We start from the raw sequence: 27,377 nt of genomic DNA on the forward strand, positions 1-27,377 counted from the left end.
TTACATTGATAAGAACCTGATTTGGTTTGATTTCTAGCATTCCTTGACATCACTTATAGCAGTTATTACCTTACCTTCCGCTCCATTTTCTCTACTCTTCTGGCGACTTTTGCAGCATTACTTTAGAAAGGAATGTAGATGAATAATGGCACCTTATTGTTGATTATGAAGAACAGTGACTCCGTACAGAGACTCCCCCAAACCTTTCTCTTTCACAGGATAACTTTTCTAAGGATTGTGTGATTTTAAAAAGTATTGGTGAGGCCTTGAACAAATTCAATTGCTAGCATTCCATATCATCATTATGGGGAGTTGTGGTCCCTGAATCCTCTGTCTTTAAACATTTGTTTTCCAACACAAAATTCAGTTACAGCTGTGCCTATCAAATAAGGATGTTTTGCAGCACACCCTTTGCTAACAGTTCTGGTTTTTCTTGGAAGTTAAGTCCCGTATAATTTAATTATTAGTTTTGCCTTTATGAGGTCTGATGGTATTCACCATCTCATTGCTATGCAACATGGGTATCACTGGTCTGTTAAGGTTAACAACAGCAATGATGAAGTCATCAACAGTATTAAGGTGCCTTGTTGCGGCTTTTTTAAAGTTGATATCTTCTACATCAGTGGCAACATACAACTTGAGCTTTTATGGTCTATTACTATATATCTAAAGTTTGTACCCTGCTCTGCTAGGAATGCCAATCTCACTCAGATGAAGAGAATCATAAATCCAATAAATTGCAATACATTGCACTCTACAGAACACTTTTTTCAGTGTTATCAGAACATAATAAAGTGTGTTTTATTTTTATTTCGCCTCAGAACCTAGAGAGGAGGATTGAGGCTTGTGCGGACATGGCCTCCAAGGAGAAGTACAATGTCATCAAGGTCACAGCCAATGCCATGATAGAGGCTATTAAGCACTCCATTGTCATGCTGCAGATCTCCAAGGTAACACTAGCATTACTGCTTGTTTCTTTAGAATTCAAACATGTCTCATCAATTATGACCAATCCATTTGACCTTTCAATTTAACATATTTGAGCTGGGTGTACTTGAGAACAAGGATTGGTGATGTGCATGAATTGTTCATGCTGTCTGTGCATGGATAATTTGTCCATGCAAGCAGGATAGATTTTTACCAGTATATTCTTTTGTTACTGTACTAGGTGTGTATCAGTATTCCACTAAAAGGTCCAATGGACTGGTCATTCTAGTCAACCTATACCAGTGCTCTAGTTAGGAATTTTATGAGGAAAATGATAGTAGAAGGACTGTCAATACAGGGGAAATTTTGCTTGATAATATGCTTTGTCTTTTCTTAGACACAATACATTTTAAAATTAATTTTATGTATTTATGAGTGATAAAACACTTAAACTGACAGAGTTAAGACTACTCACAGTAAAAAATCAGTGGTTAAAGAAACTACTACTGTAAGATAACCACAAAGATTGATTTCTTAATTTATTCTTTACATGCTTTAAAAACATGCTTTATTGCCTGTAAGAAACTTGTAAATTACAGAAGATAATCTTATTGACAATGAAGCTGTTTCTTTTGATTCATTAGAGGCGGTTTGGTCCATATAGTATTTTTTAGCTTTCTTTAGGTCTGCATTTAGAATTATCTTTAATAATTTGTAATGGTGATTTTAACGTAGTTTCTTTTCACTGTACACGTAAATAATTAATGGGCATTTCACAGAATTTTGCCTGTTGGCATTTTATCAGTCTTATAAATTACATATTTCTGAAATAACAATAAATGTTGACCTATCTTCCCGATCATTATAAAGCAATTTGAGGAAATTAATTATAGTTTGAATTTCATCATTAAACAATGTTGTAGTATTTTCCATTAGTTGTTTTCTCATAAAACATAATTTGTATACAAAATGTTAGTGAAAATAGGTCTTTGAAATCTATGATTGTGGCCTTTGAAAGTTTCTGAAAAGTCTTTGAAGTTATCATTCAGAATTCTGCATGAACCCTGATCTTGTTTTTGCTTTTGTTATTGATTAGTCAACAAAGTGTTTCATTAATCTAATCTGCATATTTTTTCACTTCAGATTCATTATTGGTTAGATTATCACCAGTTTAAGCTTTCTGTTCCATAGTATAAGTAATAAATATTAAACCTTTTCTCCTTTGAATACTTTACCCAATCACATTACGTTAGGATTATTAACCTGCTACCTCTCGAATCCAGTCCTACTGAAAGACAAAAATCATCTTATCCCTATCTATTTTTAGATAGACAATGGGCAGTAACTCTTGCCATTACCTCCTCATGATACCACCAGGTGTTGCCTGTTGTTAGCTTTGCTCTGTGCTGAGACACACGCAGTGCAATAGCCTCAGACAATCCAGTTGTGTTTTGTATGTTTTATTTTACAGTTTCTGCAAATATTTTGAGGGATGTATCTCTTGTCGGGACTTCGACTTGTAGGACCACAGTCCCACAATGCTATCGTTGACCTTACAACAAGATCATTACGGGTTTGCATACATTTGACTTTATTCATGTACTCTATCTGCTGTGGAGCTCTTAATACCCAAATACTGAAGTGCTGCTTAATTTATTCATATTTTATGCTGTTTTGATAGAATTGTTATTAACCAAGCATCTGCATAAGTTTTAAATAGGGTCATAGGTTTCTGATATGACACTGCAATGATCTGTTAGTTACGGCAATGTTTTTAGCATCCTAGTAATTTCAATGCATTACTAGTTTCTGCTTTAGTTTATGTGTCTTGTGTCATTTATTCATATATCAGTTAAATGTTCTACAGGCCTATTCAGAGCTTGGAAATTTACCATGACTCCTGTTTTGTTTATGTTGTATATACATGGTTTCTGTTACATACATCTATAACGAAGTTATGATAGGCTTGTAAGTCGGTGTGCATGGGATTAATGATGATCAGCTGGACCCAACTAATAATAATAATACTGCTGCACCGACACTGGCCTTCCAGCTGACACTGGCAGTCTCCCTGATATTACCAGCAGTCCAGCCGTCCCAGCATGGTGACCTTTTGGCCAGAATGGGCCAACTACACAGTGTTTATGGGGATCTTAGTGATAGATCTGTCCATCTAGCTGGGCAGCCAGCAACATATCATTATTTTACCAGTGATTTTATTGAGAAATCTGCCCATTCAATCAGGATTTTGGAGCAGCCGGCACAGGTGTGTGCCGGACCGACATACATGCAGGGGCTGTGCTGGAAAGGTTGTCGGTGCAGGAAAGAATGGCGATGCCAGCAGTGCTGGAAAGGCTGGCAGTGCTGTTTTTACCAGTGATGCTGGATATTAGAGTACTCATGGCTTATACTCGAGGGTGGGCTCATGTATGACCAAGTGGAGTCTTCAAGGCCACCCAGCATGACTTATGCTGAGCTTGAAGCCAAGCCAGATGAGAACCCAGCACACAGTAAGTGTGATGAGTCATCGAATAATCATGTGCACCCACATCGATCCCTATCATGCAGTAGTATAGTGACTGTAAGAAACCAGCTTGAGGTCACTGGACCTCCCTGTTCCCTCAGATGGGGGGGGGCTGATCCAGGTCAGTCGGAGTGGCCTCGGGTTTCTTCATCAGTGATCCCCTCGCCTGTCCACACAATACACCCTCAGATCGGGAGATGAAAGCCTTTTGATAATAGAGGATACAGTTACATATGAGAGGTGCAGTGGCTTGTGTTAAGGACACATTCCTCAATGAGTTACTCAAGACTTGCTTTTGGAATGCAAACAGAGGTCCATCATCGACTGGAGTCACCTCACCCTAATCAAGACGAGGAAGGCAATGTCATTCAGCTTTTCCATCAGATGGGGTGTGTATACTGTTAGTCTCGATCTGACTGATGTATTCTTCCACCCGGTCTGTTGCTAGTTTCCAAGTTCCGCTTACCGCCACATCGTTATCAACTCACTGTTTTTCCCTTCAGACCTCATCAACCCCTGGGCTTTCACTCACACTCTCACTAGGGATTCTGCCATCTCCCTGTTCCAGGCGTTGTCATCGATATTGACAGCAGCGTACCTGGGCAACATTTTAAAAAAATATATGGAAAGTTCTCTCCTATCTCCAAATCGGAATGATCTCCATTCTCTGCTAGATCATCTAGGCCTTTTCATGAACTGGGAATGTCAGACTCCATACATTCGAGAATTTCGTCCATTTGGGCACTGACATTTTAACCAACCGGAATCTGGCACATCCCCTTGTGTTCAGTCTCCCAGAATCAGTGAACTTATTGAGTCCGTTTCCATCAAGATTTGAATTTCTTCAGGAGAGTTCCTGCAACTCCTTGACTATTATACAGCAGCAGACTTGACTCAACTTGGACGTCTCATTATGCGGGCCTTGCCAGGACATTGGTGCCATGTTTTACATCCTCTTAATCAAGCAATCACGATCACACCCAAAATTTGATCATTCCCATGTCAGCATAGCAATTGAGGCTGGCTGATCATTGAAATCCTGCTGAAGAACCCCAGTTGGAAATAACATAAAGTAACGCTGCCAGTGCACATTGTGGGAGTACCCAACTGTTGCTGACGTTCACAACTGTTAGCGACACTTAGGGAACAGCCTTTACTCATCAGTATCCTAGAAAGGAAGGCTGCCATCAATACCTTTCATTTCTGTAAAGATTCATCCTCAAACAGAGATCAAACATTGTTCTGATTTGGCATTTTCTACGTGGGTGTGACAGTCTCCATATCATCATAATTCAGACACCTTCTGGCTGCATCAGTGGCTTTGCTGAGAGTTAATCCAGAAGGGGTCATGTCCAGAATGGCCTCTCCATCAATTGGTTGTCACTTGGATTTGCACACTTCAATAGCGTCCAATCATTGACCACTTGTCGACAAGGTGGAATTAACAGCTACCCACCTTCATCTCCCCAGTTCCAGACACAGCAGCTTGGGTCATGAGATGCACTGTCAGCCATCTGGAAGGGGTTGTGGGCCTCTGCTGCCCCTCCTATGGTGCTACAATTACAGGATTAGAATGGCAAGATGACTCAGATAGCCTCTCTTTGAGGACACAAGCCCTGTATCACCGATCTAATTTTCCCTACAGTAATACACCCAGGAGGATTCCTGTCAACCTGAATTGATTGCCCTCTTTTTCTACATGCTCTGCTTCTACCAGGACAGCCTTACAAGTTAGACAATTCAAACCTTCATTTGTAGAGAGAATCTCGAGAGTAACCATCTATATCACCCATCTGCATGTCTCTATCCCTGATCTGACTGACTTGCTCTGGTTCTCTACTTAGAGGAGAAACAGTCTGACCCCAATTGCTACCAAAGGCTACTGCCCTAAGATATTGGACACATTCTGACATCGTGACAACATGATTGGACCTGGATAGAGACCTATCAGATCTTATAGACAATAGTAGTCTCCTTGACCAGTATCCCATATTTGTCTCCAATGAGATCCATTTTTTTTTTTAACATGGTTAAATTTGAAACCCTTTGAAGTTCTAGCCTACACATCACTAAAGTCACTATCATACAGACCATGTTAACTGATAACTTTAGCTTCAGCAGGCAGGGTATGAGGGCTGCATCCCTCTTTATGTTACCAGAATTCTCTTTATTTCAGATCGGATTGTTCAGTGGTTCTCGTGCTACTATCGGAATTTGTGGACCCAGAACAGATTACTGTCTGTTTGTGTCAGCTATTGTCTCTGCTTGCTTTCTTCGATAGCCAGGTCGAGAACAGCACCATGCAAGATTATATTCGTGCTCTCAGGGATCGGACACATTCCAACATCACTGCAGATGTGACGTTGGGCTTGATAATCTCTCAGATCTGTTTGACAGTTTTGATCTCCAGCAACCAAAATCCATAACAATGTTTCCAAAATGGAATTTGTCTTTGGCTCTAACTTGGCTCAACTCAAGAAAGTTTGAACTTCTCACTCATGATTCACTAAAGTTCCTATCATACAAGACATGCTTCCTGATAGCTTTAGCTTTTGCATGCAGGGTCAGTGAGCTACATGCGCTTTCAGTTGACCGGAACTATCTTCTGTTCAATTCGGATCCTTTTCATGTAGCTTACTGCTGTGAAGTTTTGAGCAGTCTCTGTGAAGCAGAACACAGGATATCACGCTTTACACCCTTTATTCCTGGCTGAAGGGGGTCATACATTTGGTGTAGTTTGACATATCACCAGATCAGAGTAGCCTCATGTCTACACCCTCAAGCACTACTTGAGACACATGGAGACAAGTCGTGGCACACGCAATTGTCACTTCCTCTCTGTCTAGGCTGGAAAAGAAGGCATCATCCTGGCTTTGTGGTTGGAGTGGGTTATATGCTCAGCATACTCTGAGCACAATTAGAGTCACCTCATGAGGATTACAACTCATGAAATTAGAGCCATTAATGCAATCCAGTAGGGCCACTAGCAGCAGTACAGATGGCTACCAAACCAATTGACACAGCCCATTAGCTTTGCCGGATTTGCCAGTGAAAATTTTGGTAGGTGAGAAGATCACAACTTAATCTTCTCAGTCATATATATGAGTCCCAGATCAAGGGATCTTCAGCTGTGTTGATTGGGTCATTAGGAGAATGGGTTATCTTTTACATGGGGAATCCAGCCACTCATCTCCAAAAGGATACCCGAGGTAGAGGCAGGATGCACAGCATCCCCTCCTCCTATTACTTATTCTTCTAAAGTAATGTAATTGGGGAATGTATTCGAAGGAGAAAGCAAATTTTAAAAGTAAATTATGTTTCTCTGAGAATACTTACCCAGTCACATTACTTATAAACCCTCCCAACCACCCTGCCATGCGAGCATCAACAGTAATGTCTCACTCAGCTAAAACTGGCGACACCTGGTGGTATCAAGGGGAGGTAACGAGCAAAAGCTACTGCCCTTCGTCTGTCTAAAAATAGGATAAGACAGTTTTAGTCTTTTAGTAGGGCTGGATTTGTGATGTAGCAGGATAATATTCCTAAAGTAATGTGATTGGGTAAGTATTCTCGGACAAACATAATTGAAAAATTTGCTTTCTTCTTCAAACCTATTGCCCGATTATAATCAGTTACGAGGATACTACTTCACAACTTGACCCCTACTTATCTGAAAAAAAATGACATTTGTCCCATCTTGTGGCTTGTTTTAGCAACAGTCAGACTAGTATGGTCTTGCCATAGATTAAAGAATTGGTACCACCTTCTAATAATCATCAGTTACTACTTCTGTTTGTGCTTGTAAACACCCTTTTTCTCTAGGTCTTGCAAATACCAAATTCACTTGTGCTTGTAAACACCCTTTTTCTCTAGGTCTTGTAAATACCAAATTCACTAGTACAATCATTTCAGCCATGATGGGGAGTTTTTTCTACTTGGGGTGGGGGTGAGGGAGCCATACTCCAGCTACTGTTCTATTTCTTTCTCTATCATAGACGAATATGTTGCACTTTGGCAGTCTAGCTTTTTCATAATATAGTTTGTCGGCACCATCTTAATTGTCTGCGCTTTCGTATATGCTTGTTTCAGTTCAAGTTGGTATTCTGCATTGCATATGAAAAAGGCTGCAATGTTTACATTGTGTGGATGATTTAGTTTCCTGCTTGTAAACATCTGCAGAATCGATAAACATGTAAATGGACATGCATGTGATGTCAATAAAGCGAGAACTATGTATTTCAAATAAATGATACATTTCTACATCTCTGTTTAAGAAGCAACATCATAATGACTCTTAAGATGTTTTACTGAAATTGTCGTATATTATTAAACTAAGACCTGATTTAGTGAAATTATCAGATGTATTCAACAAAGATTTGTGTTACAAACTGAAATCAATTATAATAAGAGGGAAAATGCAGATGACACAATCACAAGTTGATTAAGGTAGCACATAAAAGCAATCGGCTGTTCATTAAGACTAATAGGTTGGTAAAGTTGAGTTTTTAATCATTTTGATTAAATGGCATAATTTTGGTTATTGTAAACTTTGCACATGTATAGAAATTTTGGTAATTCTATCCATGAATATTTATTCTGTCAGGTAATTGTATGGCATTAAAAGATTGTTATTCATTTGCCTTTAAATTTTCTGATGCTCAAGTGATTTTACCTGTGTATTTCACTGTTCTGCTGCCTTGTTTTACTGGTGTCAACACTATAAATTGTATGGGATGCAATTAAAGCCATACATGTGATGTGACATTTTTATCCTGGTGAGGGGATGAATGGGTGTCTGTCACTGGAAAATAGTTTACCTAGGCAAATGAGAGCTAAAAAATGTACAGTCAAGGTTGCAAATGCTATTAACATTGCCAGTAGCAGTGCTACATTTTACTTTTTTTTAAATTACTGAATCTGTCATGGCAGAACCCTCTCCCATTCCAAGAAGTTCAGCAATCCCAATGATCGCAAGCTTCACACAGTGCCAGTCCTGCTATAGCCCCCTCATCACTGCAAACAAATGGCAGTACAAATTGGGCCAGCATGGAAATGGCAGTACAAATTGGGCCAGCATGGAATGGCAGTACAGATTAGGTCAGCATGGAAATGGCAGTACAGATTAGGTCAGCATGGAAATGGCAGTACAAATTGGACCAGCATGGAAATGGCAGTACAAATTGGGCCAGCATAGAAATGGCAGTACAAATTAGGCCAGCATGGAAATGGCAGTACAAATTGGGCCAGCATGGAAGAGTGGCCCATCTGGACCAGTCATAGATTTATGTACAACACAACCAGACATAGTTGTACAATCAACACCGACATAGTTACTGGCAAGGTGATATTTCATGGGATAGCCAGTACTAGACCTTTGTACCAGACACCAAATGGCTGAAGACCACACTAGCTCCAGCACAGTGTATCCTATATTATCAACTTTTGGGACTGTTGATGGTGTTCTTTTGTCCCAGTATACCTAATCTTGACTTCAAGACCCAGAAACAGATAGTGCCTGGCACTTGGCCATGAGCATTCTGAACTGAGCTCTGGATGGGTATGATCTATTTTGTCCGTATACCCAGTCCATGGTGCCACAACCAGGCTTTCCATAATGGAAGAGGCTACTGGCATGGATATTACAGCCCATGTGGACCAGTCCTGAACATTGTATCACCTCACAGTGATCCCAAAACCTGCTTTACTGATCATTTCTTAAGTGGCTGGTACCAGACATTGGCACCAAAAGTCAGCCTGTCTAAGACCGTGATTTCAGCGTTGGCATGGCCTTGACCCATCTTCCTGTTATGCTCAGTCACAGACCTAAAACAGATTGCATCCAGCACCCAGTCACACAATGTTCAGCCCTATTTATGTCATGGATGCCCAGCAGTACCAAGTTCTACTGCACTATCGATTACTGGACCCATGAAAGTATAATGGTCTATCGCTAGTCCTAACTTTCATGACATTTCAGTACCAGCTATACCAACTCTCTCTTTCTGGAGACCTGGAACCTGTCTCTGACCTTTGATTACCCAAAGTTGAATGCCTGGAGATCACTTTGTCTCAACATAGCAGACTTCAAGCTTCATTCCACGTCCCTAATAGCTCATTTCACCAATTGAGTCATTACAAGCATTACAGGTTTACTTGCTCCACTACTCTTAGGAGTTGAAAAACACAAGCACTGTCTTCCTTAACCTGACATTGTCCAAGGAAGACTCGTGATTCCTACAGCCTTTACCAGTTTCATCATTGGTCTCTGACACAATTCCCACATCTGTCAATATCATAGAAAGGAAAGACTTGCCCTTATCAAAAGAACATGTACAGTTTTGTCAAATTGCTTACATTTTGCATTGCTTTGAACTTCAGGACCCAGGCATCAAAAGGCAAGACACACACGGCTCTTTTATGCTGAAGTCCAAGCTAATGACAAAGACATAATTGGCTTAGGAATGTTTGAAAATGTCTTCCTTGTCCATTGGTCTTTTAGCCCTCTGTTATACAAGAACCAGTTTGCAGCAGCGTAGCGTTTGGCTTCAAGCTGTCAAGTTGTACCTGAATACTTGGGTACCCACCCATTCATAATTACCTGGGTAATACAGTGAGTCATAGGGCGCCTGTTTACCATATACAAGTTTTGTGCCAGTGCTTGATAAGGCAGTACTCTGTTTTCAAGTTGACAATCCTTATGACTGAACTTCAATATGTGTACATTTTCAGAGCCAAACGGAGGTCTGACTCTTCCAGTAAATAATAGACCTTAATCCAGTAGTTTGTTTTCCCACGTGACAACCCTTTGATTGTGCCACAAGAGTGTATCAGTGGCAAGCAAGAGTGGGTGGTTATTTGATCTTGCCACATAAAGGACGTGTTAAGTTGGAACCTTTAATAGATTTTCACAAACTTGTATGATCAGAGTGTTACTTAAAAAGCTCAAGCTAAGTTTCTAATTAAGCCTCTTCATATGACAGTGAGGCCAAGGAAATAAATGATATTTACGATGACTAGACCACAACATTGGAGGATTTCAGAAGTTTGTCAGAAATGAGGATGAAGTCTTGGACTTCGTAGCAGATGCATACGTGCCAACAGTTATGCTTTTGGCATAATCATTACATTTTTTCAACAAATTATGTTTTACGCTGGCCTTTATATCGATTACACTTTTGTGGTCCATTAAAAAAATTAAAAAAATTAGTCATGAAATGTTATTTTTCTCATTTTTATTATAATAACTTTAATTCCACTGACATAAATTTGAGATTTTCTATAAAAATGACTGCTGTGCAACAATAGTGTTAGAGTACTTTATTTGCTATTTATAGCAAATTTATCTGACCAGGTTCCAAGAAAACAGATGGGTTTCATGAAATATGAACTTTGCCTCACAGATTGTTTATATTGATAAGTTTTTTAGTTAGCAGACCAGTCTTTACTTTTAAAGAAAATGGCATCAGATGTTTAGCGAAACACTTCATGGTGTGAGTTGTGGATTTTATATGATGGGAAATGTTAGAGCAGATGGAACTTTTCAAACTTCAAAACATGTCAAATCAGAGAAAAAGACATATCAACACTGCTTTGCAAACTTTGAAAGTAGAATAATATAATACAGCACTTTGTGCACATGATCATGCTTATTTCAGAATTCCAATCAAGGACCATTCAGCAAAAGTTACACACCTATACTAGTTAAAGTGAGTGGTGAACATAAATAATTTTTCAGCATATTTTATGTGAATGTTTGTATTCTGGCTCTATTCCATATGGATTTTGTCCTTTGTGACAAGAATTTTGACAAGCTGCAGAACCAGGTTAGTAGCAGAAATAAGTGGATCTTTAATTCTAGCATGTAATATATACAGATGACATTAGGTAGTGATATATATCGGATACTTTGAAATTAAAAATCTGGCTTAACTTTGATTTGTACACATTTAATGCAATTTTCCTATGATTGGGTACCTGGGTAACCAATAATTAGAATCGATGGGTACCCAGTAGAAGTTTTTAAAAATTTTGACAGCTTTAATTGATCTCCATTACTGATATGGTCTTCATGGCAATATATCAGGAATTGGAATACAGCCTAGGCTCTTTCATTGAGAACCCAACTGGTATATACATTCATCAGGCAGTTACACATTTGGCTTGTGTTTTAAACAGAGCAAATCACCACTTTCTATTGCCATAGGTGCATCTGGTAAGCTTCAGCTCGCATAAGGGATACATTCCTATCCATGTCCATATGAGTAAAAGTCCATCACAAGATCATTCTCAGATTGCAGTCTTAATCTTCTAACCTCTAATTCCATGGTATGATACAGGAGATCAGACAAAAGGCTTCCAAAGAGCATAGCCTCATGTAGGCCCAGCTACTCTGGGTCCATTATGGATAGAAAACCTTTGGGAAGAAAATAATAACCAGATACATGTTACCTCTTCTTCCAGTACCCCAATATGGGAAGACTTAAACCTGTCACTGTGGAATGAGAGAAACCCTCTTCCAATAACCCTTGCTAGGATATACACTTCTTCATGATTGGTGGATACTATTATAGATGATGCAGATACAAGGTGTTCATTTACAGTGCCATATGCTTGAATATGTGTGCCAGAGGGGTCTGAAAAAAATCACAAACCAGTCTGGAAAAAATTTGGAATCCTTGTTACATACAAAATTATTGACACAAATGGATACAGATTATTGATGAAACTTGTTTCACTCTACAGATTTATTTTCCTATTTTTCTAATTTTTTTTCTTCTTTTGTGATCAGTATATGTTGTTTCCTTCTTACATATAAGAATAGGAGTCAATTACTATAAACTTTATCAGCCCCATAAAAGCTCTTTAAATGAAATCCTGATTGCTACTGATTATAATTTTATTAGCACAAATTTATGCCAATTGTCCTTAAAGTCAAAAATTAGGTCTAACTGACTTTTCTGTTTATTACATATTGTTTTCAATTTTAGGTGATTTGAAATTTTGGTCGCTTATATTTCAGGCAAAAATGAGAGAGGTGAGACTTGTGTACACACAGATAACCCTAGATTTGTTACTGTTGTTTACTTTTTGGTGTTAGCACATAGTAAGTTGGTTTTGAGTAATTGAAAGCAAAGCATGTAAGCACACATTTCTTGTTTTCTTTTCGTTACTGTTTTCTGTTACAGCTTTAAGAAGATATTTGTTAATTTACATTCTTATGGACAAGAATTTACCTGTTTGCTCTTTATCTTTTATTTGAAAGTTGTACTGTGGTTTCACCATTTTTCATGCATTTCATGGTTGCTTCGAATCAGGAATAAGGCTGCAATGGTCACCATAATTTTAAAATGTGAAGTTGGTTTACAATAACTGAAATGATCGCATTTAATTGAAACGGTTTAGAAATTCATCCTTTCCCTCACCTACCAGTTAGGCTTATTGAAGAGCTGGTAGCTGTTACAATATGTTAAATGTCAATAAGAGGTGTTTTAAATAAATGTTAGTATTTTGTTCAGGGTAAATTATTTGAATAAGCATTATCAGTAAATAAATATGATAGATAATGTTGAATGAGGTGCACCATGACCATTTCTCTTCAACTTCTGTTTTTTTCTAGTGATGCCACATAAGATGAGAGAATCATACTAATCAGTCCCATTAAGCAGATAGGTTGAAATATATACCGGTAATTGATTTTGAGATGGTAATTCCTGCATCACTTACACCAAATCACATGTTCATTTTCAGGTTTACCAATTTTGTAAATGCTTACAAGAAGTAAACTTAGTTAAACTATTTACTTGTGTAAATGTTGCAGCCGTAACGATGAATATAAGGAACCATTGAAAAATAACTTCATGTAAATATGATGTAGACCCCCCCCATTTTCTTACTGATTCATCAGCCAAACTAACTATTGCATAATTCAGATTCCTTACTGTAATAAAATAATTTTTAGATTTACATTTATTTTATTTTGACCCTTTTGAAGAAATAATTATAAAGTATTTTCTTTTTTAAAAAAATGTACATTTGTCTGCAGTATTTGGTATCTGCTGGCTCTACCCACTGCCTTAAATCAGGGTGTGAAATTAACGAGGATAGAGAGAAAAAGAGAGTATAAAAAATAATATAAAACTTTCAAGTATTTTTGAAAATTAAAAGATAAAGAAATAATCTAGGAAGATTAGATTTACTACTTAGATCAAACCTTCATACATGTAAAACTTGTTCAGAATACATGTGTACAAAATATTCTGTGTAGTTCTCTGATGTAAGATTTACCCATGGAATGAACGAATAATCCATGCACATCATGGATAAATGTAATCCACACAGAGCATAGATTCATGTAATCCACATAACGCATAGATAAATGTAAGCATTTATACTTCTTAATTGCAGGTTTAAATTTTCCCGAAACCATACTTCACTTCAGCCACACAGTCAAAAGTAACGAGAAGAATGTAAAATGCTTAAATTATTACGTGAAGCCTAAGTACTATGTATATATGCTAGTAAACTTTTAAATTACAGCCAAGTATTACAGCTCATATATCAATGATTTTCAGACAAAACCACTAAATAAGCATTGTTTCAAACAAGTCTCCAGGTACATGCAAGCTTTTGCCTGTAAATAATCCAGAAGTTCCAAATTACACAGGACAGGCCTTATATCAACTTTTGCCATGTAAATAGTCCAGAAGTTCCAAATTACACAGGACAGGCCTTATATCGACTTTTGCCATGTAAATAATCCAGAAGTTCAGAATGGCAAAGGTCATACTTGTTCAACTTTTGCCATGTAAATAATCCATTATTAACTTTGCCATGTAAATAATCCAGAAGTTCAGAATTGCAAAGGTCATACTTGTTCAACTTTTGCCATGTAAATAATCCATTATTAACTTTGCCATGTAAATAATCCAGAAGTTCAGAATTGCAAAGGTCATACTTGTTCAACTTTTGCCATGTAAATAATCCATTATTAACTTTGCCATGTAAATAATCCAGAAGTTCAGAATTGCAAAGGTCATACTTGTTCAACTTTTGCCATGTAAATAATCCAGAAGTTCAGAATTACACATCAGGCTTTATCAACTTTTGCCTTGTAAGAATTACCCAGGTCTAGCTTTATTAATGCCACAGATAAACAAGTCTGGTTGCTGTGACATATCGTTGGGGGAGATATAACTTAGACTTTACCCAATCTTAAAATCATGATCCACAAAATGTACTGACGGTGCAGCTTTTTATGGACAGTAGTTTAAGCAAAAGATCATACAGTGTGCTTACTGTAGTGTTGTTGGCTGCATTAACTCACTTTGATGTTGAGCACATGTAATAAATTTATTGATGTTTATTTGTGCTCATTATGGTGGTAAATACAAAATATGCTTAACTTTGACACAGACAAGTTCACAAATTTAAGTACCCATGAAAATGTCATTTATATCCAGTTGTTTTCGAAAGTTTACACACCTTTATATTGTATTCACTTTGCTCTGCACGGACACTCACACCATTCATTGGATGGTTTATACGTTATATACTGCGGTACCTAGTAATACTATATAAGAAATTTCATTTAAGCTGATGAAAATAATGTGGCGATAAAGAAATCTTTAAACTAGCTTAACCTTATTGAAAAAAGTATTTCAATTTAGCATCTTCAATTAGTTATGAAGTTAAATAGAGAACACTTTTTTTGAATTAATAGAAGCAATAAGCAAATCATCTACACCATTAAGAATACAATAATTTAATTACTGGCCGATGTGTGTGTTCAAAATTACATGTTTACATTTTTGGTCAGATGTTAAATTTTGATCTTTTATAGATTATTTACCTCAAAAAATTAGTTTTTAAATATTATAAGCTGAAAAAATAAATAAAACATTTATGTTAATTCATAGTTTGTTCTGTAATTTCAAAGGCGCATTGAATATTTTAAAAAAGGAACTAAATAAAAGCAACCATCTTAAGTGATAAATTGTGCAAGACAAGTGATTGTTTTCAAAGACACTTGTCCCTGATAGGAGGGTGAAGAAAATATTTGCTCAGTAATGATTTAAAGCCAGGCATACAAAAGGTCAGACAAAAGTCTGCTGGAGCTATGAACTAATGAAGCTAGTAGCTGATGATGAATGTTCCAAAGAACTAAATTTAACATTTATTGTTCAGTCACATTCAAAATATTTTAACAATTCTTGCTTTGAAGGCCATGATGTGCAGTGTTTGACCCACAGCTGAAACAGCTAGAAATATATTGCAATTCATTTTCCAGGCAGATTTCAGAACAAAATTCAATCCAACATGTAATCTGGTATATACACTGTTGGCAGATCTGTTTATAAAGTGTGTGTTATGCATGAGCCAGTAAATTAGTAAATGAAAACTTGAGTAAATGAGACTTGACTCTAGCATATTTTACATGTTATACACAAACCAATGTAGTTAATGAAATTTTTAGAGACTGGATTCTAGTATTGCGTATATGTTATACATGGACCAGTATATTAGATAAAGAAACTTGAATAAATGGGACTTGACTGTTTTATTGTGCACATTTTGCAGGAAAGTCTGAAGGAGCCTGTAATGAATGGTTCCATGCATGAGCCAATACTCACCCGGGAGGCAGATTTTGACTACTTCAGTGTTGCATCAAGCAAGAGAGGTAGTAGCATTAATCTGTTTTTCATTTTTATTTGGAAATTTTCCTTCCAGAACGATTCAATTAGTAATGCCCATGATGGGAACACAAATGTAATCAACCAATAGACTTGGCACATCACAGATACAAATTATGTAAACAAGACTTGACTGAGACCAACCCACAGAGATGGTGTTAATGTTTGTGCTGTTCAGAGAAATAGAGCATAAACAATACTAAGATCTCATGTGCATTTTGGTCAGAAATGGGAAAAGTGTTGATATCGCTTAAGATGTGCTGATTGGAAAAAGGGGAGTGAACAGTTTTCCTATTTTTAACTAATAGAAATGAGTATATATGTAAGATCCTTCTAGATGATAGTAGTATGGATAATCTTGCATGCTTTCCCAAAATACCTATAATCTATAACAATAGTTAAAGGTAGATTTTAAAATAAACTTACAAAGCATTAAAATTTAAAATGATATACATTAAAGTTTCTATACTTCCAACATTTCAACAGAGTACTCCCAGGGAAAGTGCAGAATAAATTATGGCAGAAACTGTTAATCTCTTTTAAGTTTCATTTCACATATCCACTGAAGAGATTTTACCTCATTTCATATAACCACTGAAGAGATTTTACCTCATTTCATATAACCACTGAAGTGATTTTACCTCATAAGATGAAGTCACTGAATGTGACTGTGATTTTAATTTATATTAATTTACATTGTATTATCATGTCAGTACTTAATGTTGCTACCAGTAGATATTAAGGCCATTCTGTTATTGCTGCATTGTTACAATTTGTAAAGTTTCTCTGATTTTCCTCTATCTTTTTGTATAAAAAAGATATCTATCAATCCATTCACATAGATGTTAATAAAATCACTTACAGCATCTGACTCAGATTACCATACCATGGGGGAACAACTCTATATTATCAGTCTTTGCCTAACTTAATTATGATAAGAGGCACATAGTGTAATAAACAAAAATTTCAACTTACATATAAAATGGAATGTCCTTGCTTACACATTGCTGACAGAATATTTCCAAAAAAATAATGGGTCCAATGATTAAAATGAATACACTAATGTTAATTAATTTGCGATCCACGATAACAGCAGTACAGATTAAAATAAAAAATATATTGTATAATTTTGTCTGAATTTTAAGAGTAATGTGGACAAATAATATATATATATGAATGAATCTATTACTAATACAGTGTGGCCCCGCTATAACACGGTAGTTGGGAGCCATAAAACCTGATCACGTTATATACCGAACAGTGTTATAAGCAACCAAGTCCATTAGCTGAAGAAAATGTACCTGCCCCCCCACAACAAAAAAATTGTGGGTGGGGGAGGTAATAAATGCAAGCGGTAAAATACATGCTTTGTCGGCACAGTTACCATCTTGAATTGATGCATATTAAATGAGAAATACACCTGTAGTGAAAACAGAGAAGACATAATATAATAGTTTACTTTATTTAGAGAACAACGAATTGGTACATAATACATGAATCCTGTTTATATATAAATGTCTAATGTATAGCATGAATAGTATCAACACTGTGTTCTCACCTGCAAACCTCATCATATACATTGAATCCACAATACAAATGATTCCATTAAAAATATGCACACACATCTTTAAAATAATCATTAATTTTGTCACAGGTCATATTGGTCTGAATTCAGTGGAAAAACATAGCATAATCACGTAACGAATGACGAAGCATATTTACTTTAAAGTACGTTCCAAGTCGGTAAAAGTTAGTTTGCATTTTAAGTCGCCGTTGGTAGCATTCGTAAACAAACTTTTTCCCTACAAAAAGGAAACTTTCACAGCACAGTTAACATATTCCAGTCACGTTGGACAATGCAAAAATCCATCAGATTCCATCACTTTTATTTAAGTTTGGTACTGACTTCCTTTGAAGAAAAGTTCTTTGCTGTTATTGAAAGATTGTAGTCGGCTTTCTTTGATGAAGGGTGCATGTGCTATTGAAGTCACCGCTGAAGGACAGCTTTGGAGAACCAAATTAATGCCCATTTCTTATTGTGGCGGCAACATCAAATAATTATATTGCATGATTGAGACTGGTATTTTTTCCATTTGCTGAGCATGTTGGTGCTTCAAAGGTAATGTTTCATTTGAAATTTCAACAAACTATTTTATCAGGGTACATTGTTAAAAAGGAATTAGCCGTCATTTAGACTAATCTAGTTACTGTCCCTCCATGCCTAATGAATAAACCAACAAGTAAGATGTAATTTTTTATTTTTTTTTTTTTTTTTTTTACATTTGTGGTAGCATCGTGATGCTGCCTTCCACCCATGCGTCAGAAAATTAACAAAGGGTAAACAGATGATAGAGACGCAGGTGTTCTGATGATAGGAATTATTACAGAAAACGTGAGCATTCTGAAGAATTTAATTCTGAGTGAAACGAAGAGCAATTTTACTTACCATCCACATACAAATGTCAGTCTTTGTAAATATATTAATTACTAGCGAGCGGCCGAAAATCCGATGAAAGAAATATTTAGAGACAATTCCTCGTCCGGTTGATCTCCATTACCAGAAATGTCAACAACAAAAAATCGGATATTTCACAACATAAAGAACTAATGTTATATGTCAGGATAAGTGGATTATGATATAACAATGCACTGTTTAGATGGTTTGTCAGTATGGACAAAGAATTTGTTTATGTAACAATAGATAAATTTCAGTGCATTTTATATCCAGTTTGTGGCTCCTTTCATGGGGCCTCTGAATTTCTGCACTCTAAACCAATGGTTGTAGATAAAAGTTTAAACAGCCAACAATGTCGCCAGCAAATAAAAAAAAGCCCCATATTATGTTTTGCAGCCAGTAAGGAAAAACAATCCAAGTTTGCGACATTGGCGAAGACCTACGCAATCCCAGAATAAACTTTTTATGTGTTTTTTCTTCTTCTTTTAAGAAGAAAAATAATACTCTTCCCCAAAATGATAAGCAACTTTTTACGGTTTTTTTTTGGTACTTTTTAAGATTTTTTTGTGCACAAGAAAAATGCATGTATATGAAATTTCGGGAGCCATGCCACAACCGCGTTATATCTGAATTCGCATTATAGCGGAGCGTGCTATAGCAGGGTAACAGTGTATTATTATTATTGTCATTATTACTGAAATATTACTGATATTAAAATGGTTTAACTATTATTGCTTTCCTATTTATTTACGATATGGAGGATAGTAAGCAGTGTCTCGTCAAATTGTCCAGGGTAAAATGCTCCACCGAAGGTTTTTGTAACAGCTTTTGGCACCATAGTTGATCCTTCAAATTATTTTTCAGTTCTTTTTATGGTGGCCTCACTCACGGTTGCACTTTCAAATTGCTGCAGTTTATGTCTCATTTCTAATGATGAATTGTCTTTCCTGTTTCAGCTGTACATCTCTTGCAGTTTTCTTTCTTCCATATACCACCTTGGGTCCCAGGTTTGATTATTGCATGCATAAATTTGTCACTGTAGTGTTTGCTGATTTGAAATTCTTTAGCCAAATCTGACAGCACTTCCCATTGGTATGTCTTTCTTTTTAAACTGGAGTTTTCACAAGCCTCATTAATGTTAAAACCAATCAAAGACCTTGTCATCTGTCAAGGAGTTTCCACCCTTCATTTATCTCTCCTCTTATGCATTCCTTTCTTCAACTACTGTTGTAGCAGAATTATTATAAACTCTTCCATTTGTGCATTGTTATCTTCAACTGCTATTTTAAGAGAATTACAATAAACTCTTCCACTGAATTTATCATGGGCTACTTTGACTTTATAGCTGATACACAGGTCAATAAGTGCATTTGATGAATAATTAGATTTGCTGTTAAAAAAGAGTTGGTATTGTGTGTCTGCTATCATCAGATAACAAGTACTTAAAGAATTGTTGTTTTCTTTTCTTCTTTATTCATTTAGTAATACAGCTTTAGACTCATTTGTATGTTGTTGTTTTTTGTTATTACCCTCTTTCATCATCTGATAGATTCTAATCCTAAATTATGTTATGCTTTGTGCAGACCTGTATAGATTTTAAAAAAAGTTTTTTGCAAAAAGGCAAGTAAAAGACACTTTAATAAGGGATAATGGAGGCATAAATTAAATTTTTAAGAGAAGTAGTTCCAACAAGATCATAGCCAGTAGCTATCAATAGACACACAGTTTAGCCATCGCTCAGTTCATGTCTTGTATATACTTTACATCAACACAAAGTTTAGCCATCACTCAGTCCAAGTCTTGTTGTATATACTTTACATCAACACACAGTTTAGCTATCACTCAGTCCATGTCTTATTGTATATACTTTACATCAACACACATTTTAGCCATTACTCAGTCCATGTCTTGTTGTATATACTTTACATCAACACACATTTTAGCCATTACTCAATCCATGTCTTGTTGTATATACTTTACATCAACACATTTTAGCCATTACTCAGTCCATGTCTTGTTGTATATACTTGTACTTTACATCAACACACATTTTTGCCATTACTCAGTCCATGTCTTATTGTATATACTTTACATCAACACACATTTTAGCCATTACTCAATCCATGTCTTGTTGTATATACTTTACATCAACACACATTTTAGCCATTACTCAGTCCATGTCTTGTTGTATATACTTTACATCAACACACATTTTAGCCATTACTCAGTCCATGTCTTGTTGTATATACTTTACATCAGCACACATTTTAGCAATCACTCAGTCCATGTCTTGTTGTATATACTGGTACTTTACATCAACACACATTTTAGCCATTACTCAGTCCATGTCTTGTTGTATATACTTTACATCAACACACATTTTAGCCATTACTCAATCCATGTCTTGTTGTATATACTTTACATCAACACACAGTTTAGCTATCACTCAGTCCATGTCTTGTTGTATATACTTTACATCAACACACATTTTAGCCATTACTCAGTCCATGTCTTGTTGTATATACTTTACATCAACACACATTTTAGCCATTACTCAGTCCATGTCTTGTTGTATATACTTTACATCAACACACATTTTAGCCATTACTCAGTCCATGTCTTGTTGTATATACTTTACATCAACACACATTTTAGCCATTACTCAGTCCATGTCTTGTTGTATATACTTTACATCAACACACATTTTAGCCATTACTCAGTCCATGTCTTGTTGTATATACTTTACATCAACACACATTTTAGCCATTACTCAGTCCATGTCTTGTTTTATATACTTTACATCAACACACATTTTAGCTATCACTCAGTCCATGTCTTACTGTATATACTTTACATCAACACACATTTTAGCCATTACTCAGTCCATGTCTTGTTGTATATACTTTACATCAACACACATTTTAGCCATTACTCAGTCCATGTCTTGTATATACTGGTACTTTACATCAACACACATTACACACATTTTAGCCATTACTCAATCCATGTCTTGTTGTATATACTTTACATCAACACACATTTTAGCCATTACTCAGTCCATGTCTTGTTGTATATACTTTACATCAACACACATTTTAGCCATTACTCAGTCCATGTCTTATTGTATATACTTTACATCAACACACATTTTAGCCATTACTCAGTCCATGTCTTGTTGTATATACTTGACATCAACACACAGTTTAGCCATCACTCAGTCCATGTCTTGTTGTATATACTTTACATCAACACACATTTTAGCCATTACTCAGTCCATGTCTTGTTGTATATACTTTACATCAACACACATTTTAGCCATTACTCAGTCCATGTCTTGTTGTATATACTGGTACTTTACATCAACACACATTTTAGCCATTACTCAGTCCATGTCTGGGGGCCCCGAGTGGCCGAGTGGTCTAAAGCGCTCTTCGTTACGGATCACTGCCATCTCACCTCTGTCTGCGGCGGTTCGAGTCTAAGATTCCGCCAATGTGGGCATGTGAGAAAGCTTGCCAGTAGCTTCTCGTGGGTCGGTGGTTCTTTCTGGGGTTTTCCGGGTTCTTCCTCCACCATTAATACTGGCCGCCATGTATAGCCTATCGTGCTGAAAAATGGCGTTAAACCCCACAACAACAACAACAACAGTCCATGTCTTGTTGTATATACTTTACATCAACACACATTTTAGCTATCACTCAGTCCATGTCTTGTTGTATATACTGGTACTTTACATCAACACACATTTTAGTAATCACTCAGTCCATGTCTTGTTGTATATACTTTACATCAACACACATTTTAGTAATCACTCAGTCCATGTCTTGTTGTATATACTGGTACTTTACAACAACACACATTACACACATTTTAGCCATTACTCAATCCATGTCTTGTTGTATATACTTTACATCAACACACATTTTAGCCATTACTCAGTCCATGTCTTGTTGTATATACTTTACATCAACACACATTTTAGCTATCACTCAGTCCATGTCTTGTTGTATATACTGGTACTTTACATCAACACACATTACACACATTTTAGCCATTACTCAGTCCATGTCTTGTTGTACATACTTTACATCAACACACATTTTAGTAATCACTCAGTCCATGTCTTGTTGTATATACTTTACATCAACACACATTTTAGCCATTACTCAGTCCATGTCTTGTTGTATATACTGGTACTTTACATCAACACACATTACACACATTTTAGCCATTACTCAGTCCATGTCTTGTTGTATATACTTGACATCAACACACAGTTTAGCCATTACTCAGTCCATGTCTTGTTGTATATACTTGACATCAACACACAGTTTAGCCATTACTCAATCCATGTCTTGTTGTATATACTGGTACTTTAATTTACATCAACACACATTTTAGCCATTACTCAGTCCATGTCTTATTGTATATACTTTACATCAACACACATTTTAGCCATTACTCAGTCCATGTCTTGTTGTATATACTTGACATCAACACACAGTTTAGCCATCACTCAGTCCATGTCTTGTTGTATATACTTTACATCAACACACAGTTTAGCCATCACTCAGTCCATGTCTTGTTGTATATACTGGTACTTTACTTTACATCAACACACATTTTAGCCATTACTCAGTCCATGTCTTATTGTATATACTTTACATCAACACACATTTTAGCCATTACTCAGTCCATGTCTTGTTGTATATACTTGACATCAACACACAGTTTAGCCATCACTCAGTCCATGTCATGTTGTATATACTTTACATCAACACACAGTTTAGCAATCACTCAGTCCATGTCTTGTTGTATATACTGGTACTTTACTTTACATCAACACACATTTTAGCCATTACTCAGTCCATGTCTTATTGTATATACTTTACATCAACACACATTTTAGCCATTACTCAGTCCATGTCTTGTTGTATATACTTGACATCAACACACAGTTTAGCCATCACTCAGTCCATGTCTTGTTGTATATACTTTACATCAACACACATTTTAGCCATTACTCAGTCCATGTCTTGTTGTATATACTGTACATCAACACACATTTTAACCATTACTCAGTCCATGTCTTGTTGTATATACTGGTACTTTACATCAACACACATTTTAGCCATTACTCAGTCCATGTCTTGTTGTATATACTTTACATCAACACACATTTTAGCTATCACTCAGTCCATGTCTTGTTGTATATACTGGTACTTTACATCAACACACATTTTAGTAATCACTCTGTCCATGTTTTGTTGTATATACTTTACATTAACACACATTTTAGTAATCACTCCGTCCATGTCTTGTTGTATATACTGGTACTTTACATCAACACACATTACACACATTTTAGCCATTACTCAATCCATGTCTTGTTGTATATACTTTACATCAACACACATTTTAGCCATTACTCAGTCCATGTCTTGTTGTATATACTTTACATCAACACACATTTTAGCTATCACTCAGTCCATGTCTTGTTGTATATACTGGTACTTTACATCAACACACATTACACACATTTTAGCCATTACTCAGTCCATGTCTTGTTGTATATACTTTACATCAACACACATTTTAGTAATCACTCAGTCCATGTCTTGTTGTATATACTTTACATCAACACACATTTTAGCCATTACTCAGTCCATGTCTTGTTGTATATACTGGTACTTTACATCAACACACATTACACACATTTTAGCCATTACTCAGTCCATGTCTTGTTGTATATACTTGACATCAACACACAGTTTAGCCATTACTCAGTCCATGTCTTGTTGTATATACTTGACATCAACACACAGTTTAGCCATTACTCAATCCATGTCTTGTTGTATATACTGGTACTTTACTTTACATCAACACACATTTTAGCCATTACTCAGTCCATGTCTTATTGTATATACTTTACATCAACACACATTTTAGCCATTACTCAGTCCATGTCTTGTTGTATATACTTGACATCAACACACAGTTTAGCCATCACTCAGTCCATGTCTTGTTGTATATACTTTACATCAACACACATTTTAGCCATTACTCAGTCCATGTCTTGTTGTATATACTGTACATCAACACACATTTTAACCATTACTCAGTCCATGTCTTGTTGTATATACTGGTACTTTACATCAACACACATTTTAGCCATTACTCAGTCCATGTCTTGTTGTATATACTTTACATCAACACACATTTTAGCTATCACTCAGTCCATGTCTTGTTGTATATACTGGTACTTTACATCAACACACATTTTAGTAATCACTCTATCCATGTTTTGTTGTATATACTTTACATTAACACACATTTTAGTAATCACTCCGTCCATGTCTTGTTGTATATACTGGTACTTTACATCAACACACATTACACACATTTTAGCCATTACTCAATCCATGTCTTGTTGTATATACTTTACATCAACACACATTTTAGCTATCACTCAGTCCATGTCTTGTTGTATATACTGGTACTTTACATCAACACACATTACACACATTTTAGCCATTACTCAGTCCATGTCTTGTTGTATATACTTTACATCAACACACATTTTAGTAATCACTCAGTCCATGTCTTGTTGTATATACTTTACATCAACACACATTTTAGCCATTACTCAGTCCATGTCTTGTTGTATATACTGGTACTTTACATCAACACACATTACACACATTTTAGCCATTACTCAGTCCATGTCTTGTTGTATATACTTGACATCAACACACAGTTTAGCCATTACTCAGTCCATGTCTTGTTGTATATACTTGACATCAACACACAGTTTAGCCATTACTCAATCCATGTCTTGTTGTATATACTGGTACTTTACTTTACATCAACACACATTTTAGCCATTACTCAGTCCATGTCTTATTGTATATACTTTACATCAACACACATTTTAGCCATTACTCAGTCCATGTCTTGTTGTATATACTTGACATCAACACACAGTTTAGCCATCACTCAGTCCATGTCTTGTTGTATATACTTTACATCAACACACAGTTTAGCAATCGCTCAGTCCATGTCTTGTTGTATATACTGGTACTTTACTTTACATCAACACACATTTTAGCCATTACTCAGTCCATGTCTTATTGTATATACTTTACATCAACACACATTTTAGCCATTACTCAGTCCATGTCTTGTTGTATATACTTGACATCAACACACAGTTTAGCCATCACTCAGTCCATGTCTTGTTGTATATACTTTACATCAACACACATTTTAGCCATTACTCAGTCCATGTCTTGTTGTATATACTGGTACTTTACATCAACACACATTTTAGCCATTACTCAGTCCATGTCTTGTTGTATATACTTTACATCAACACACATTTTAGCTATCACTCAGTCCATGTCTTGTTGTATATACTGGTACTTTACATCAACACACATTTTAGTAATCACTCAGTCCATGTCTTGTTGTATATACTTTACATCAACACACATTTTAGTAATCACTCAGTCCATGTCTTGTTGTATATACTGGTACTTTACATCAACACACATTACACACATTTTAGCCATTACTCAATCCATGTCTTGTTGTATATACTTTACATCAACACACATTTTAGCCATTACTCAGTCCATGTCTTGTTGTATATACTTTACATCAACACACATTTTAGCTATCACTCAGTCCATGTCTTGTTGTATATACTGGTACTTTACATCAACACACATTACACACATTTTAGCCATTACTTAGTCCATGTCTTGTTGTATATACTTTACATCAACACACATTTTAGTAATCACTCAGTCCATGTCTTGTTGTATATACTTTACATCAACACACATTTTAGCCATTACTCAGTCCATGTCATGTTGTATATACTGGTACTTTACATCAACACACATTACACACATTTTAGCCATTACTCAGTCCATGTCTTGTTGTATATACTTGACATCAACACACAGTTTAGCCATTACTCTGTCGATGTCTTGTTGTATATACTTGACATGAACACACAGTTTAGCCATTACTCAGTCCATGTCTTGTTGTATATACTGGTACTTTACTTTACATCAACACACATTTTAGCCATTACTCAGTCCATGTCTTATTGTATATACTTTACATCAACACACATTTTAGCCATTACTCAATCCATGTCTTGTTGTATATACTTTACATCAACACACATTTTAGCCATTACTCAGTCCATGTCTTGTTGTATATACTTTACATCAACACACATTTTAGCCATTACTCAGTCCATGTCTTGTTGTATATACTTTACATCAACACACATTTTCGCAATCACTCAGTCCATGTCTTGTTGTATATACTGGTACTTTACTTTACATCAACACACATTTTAGCCATTACTCAGTCCATGTCTTGTTTTATATACTTTACATCAACACACAGTTTAGCTATCACTCAGTCCATGTCTTGTTGTATATACTTTACATCAACACATTTTAGCCATTACTCAGCCCATGTCTTGTTGTATATACTGGTACTTTACATCAACACACATTTTTGCCATTACTCAGTCCATGTCTTATTGTATATACTTTACATCAACACACATTTTAGCCATTACTCAATCCATGTCTTGTTGTATATACTTTACATCAACACACATTTTAGCCATTACTCAGTCCATGTCTTGTTGTATATACTTTACATCAACACACATTTTAGCCATTACTCAGTCCATGTCTTGTTGTATATCCTTTACATCAACACACATTTTAGCCATTACTCAGTCCATGTCTTGTTG

The 27,377-nt window shown here is 36.0% G+C and overlaps 1 protein-coding gene across 3 annotated transcripts in view; it reads left to right on the top strand.

Moving 5' to 3' along the window:
• The window catches only part of LOC149806506 (oxysterol-binding protein-related protein 9-like), a 99,579-nt gene that overhangs the window by 22,327 nt on the left and 49,875 nt on the right, over positions 1 to 27,377 (top strand). For all 3 annotated transcript variants that reach the window (XM_089954016.1, XM_089954027.1, XM_089954022.1), the window contains 2 exons: positions 822 to 950; positions 16,028 to 16,127. In XM_089954016.1, coding sequence (XP_089810142.1) covers positions 822 to 950; positions 16,028 to 16,127 — 229 coding nt within the window. The remainder of the gene's footprint in view (positions 1 to 821; positions 951 to 16,027; positions 16,128 to 27,377) is intronic.

The sequence above is a fragment of the Sinohyriopsis cumingii genome, chromosome 1, assembly GCF_028554795.1.
Source record: "Sinohyriopsis cumingii isolate HCF-2022 chromosome 1, ASM2855479v2, whole genome shotgun sequence".
Lineage (NCBI taxonomy): Eukaryota > Metazoa > Mollusca > Bivalvia > Unionida > Unionidae > Sinohyriopsis > Sinohyriopsis cumingii.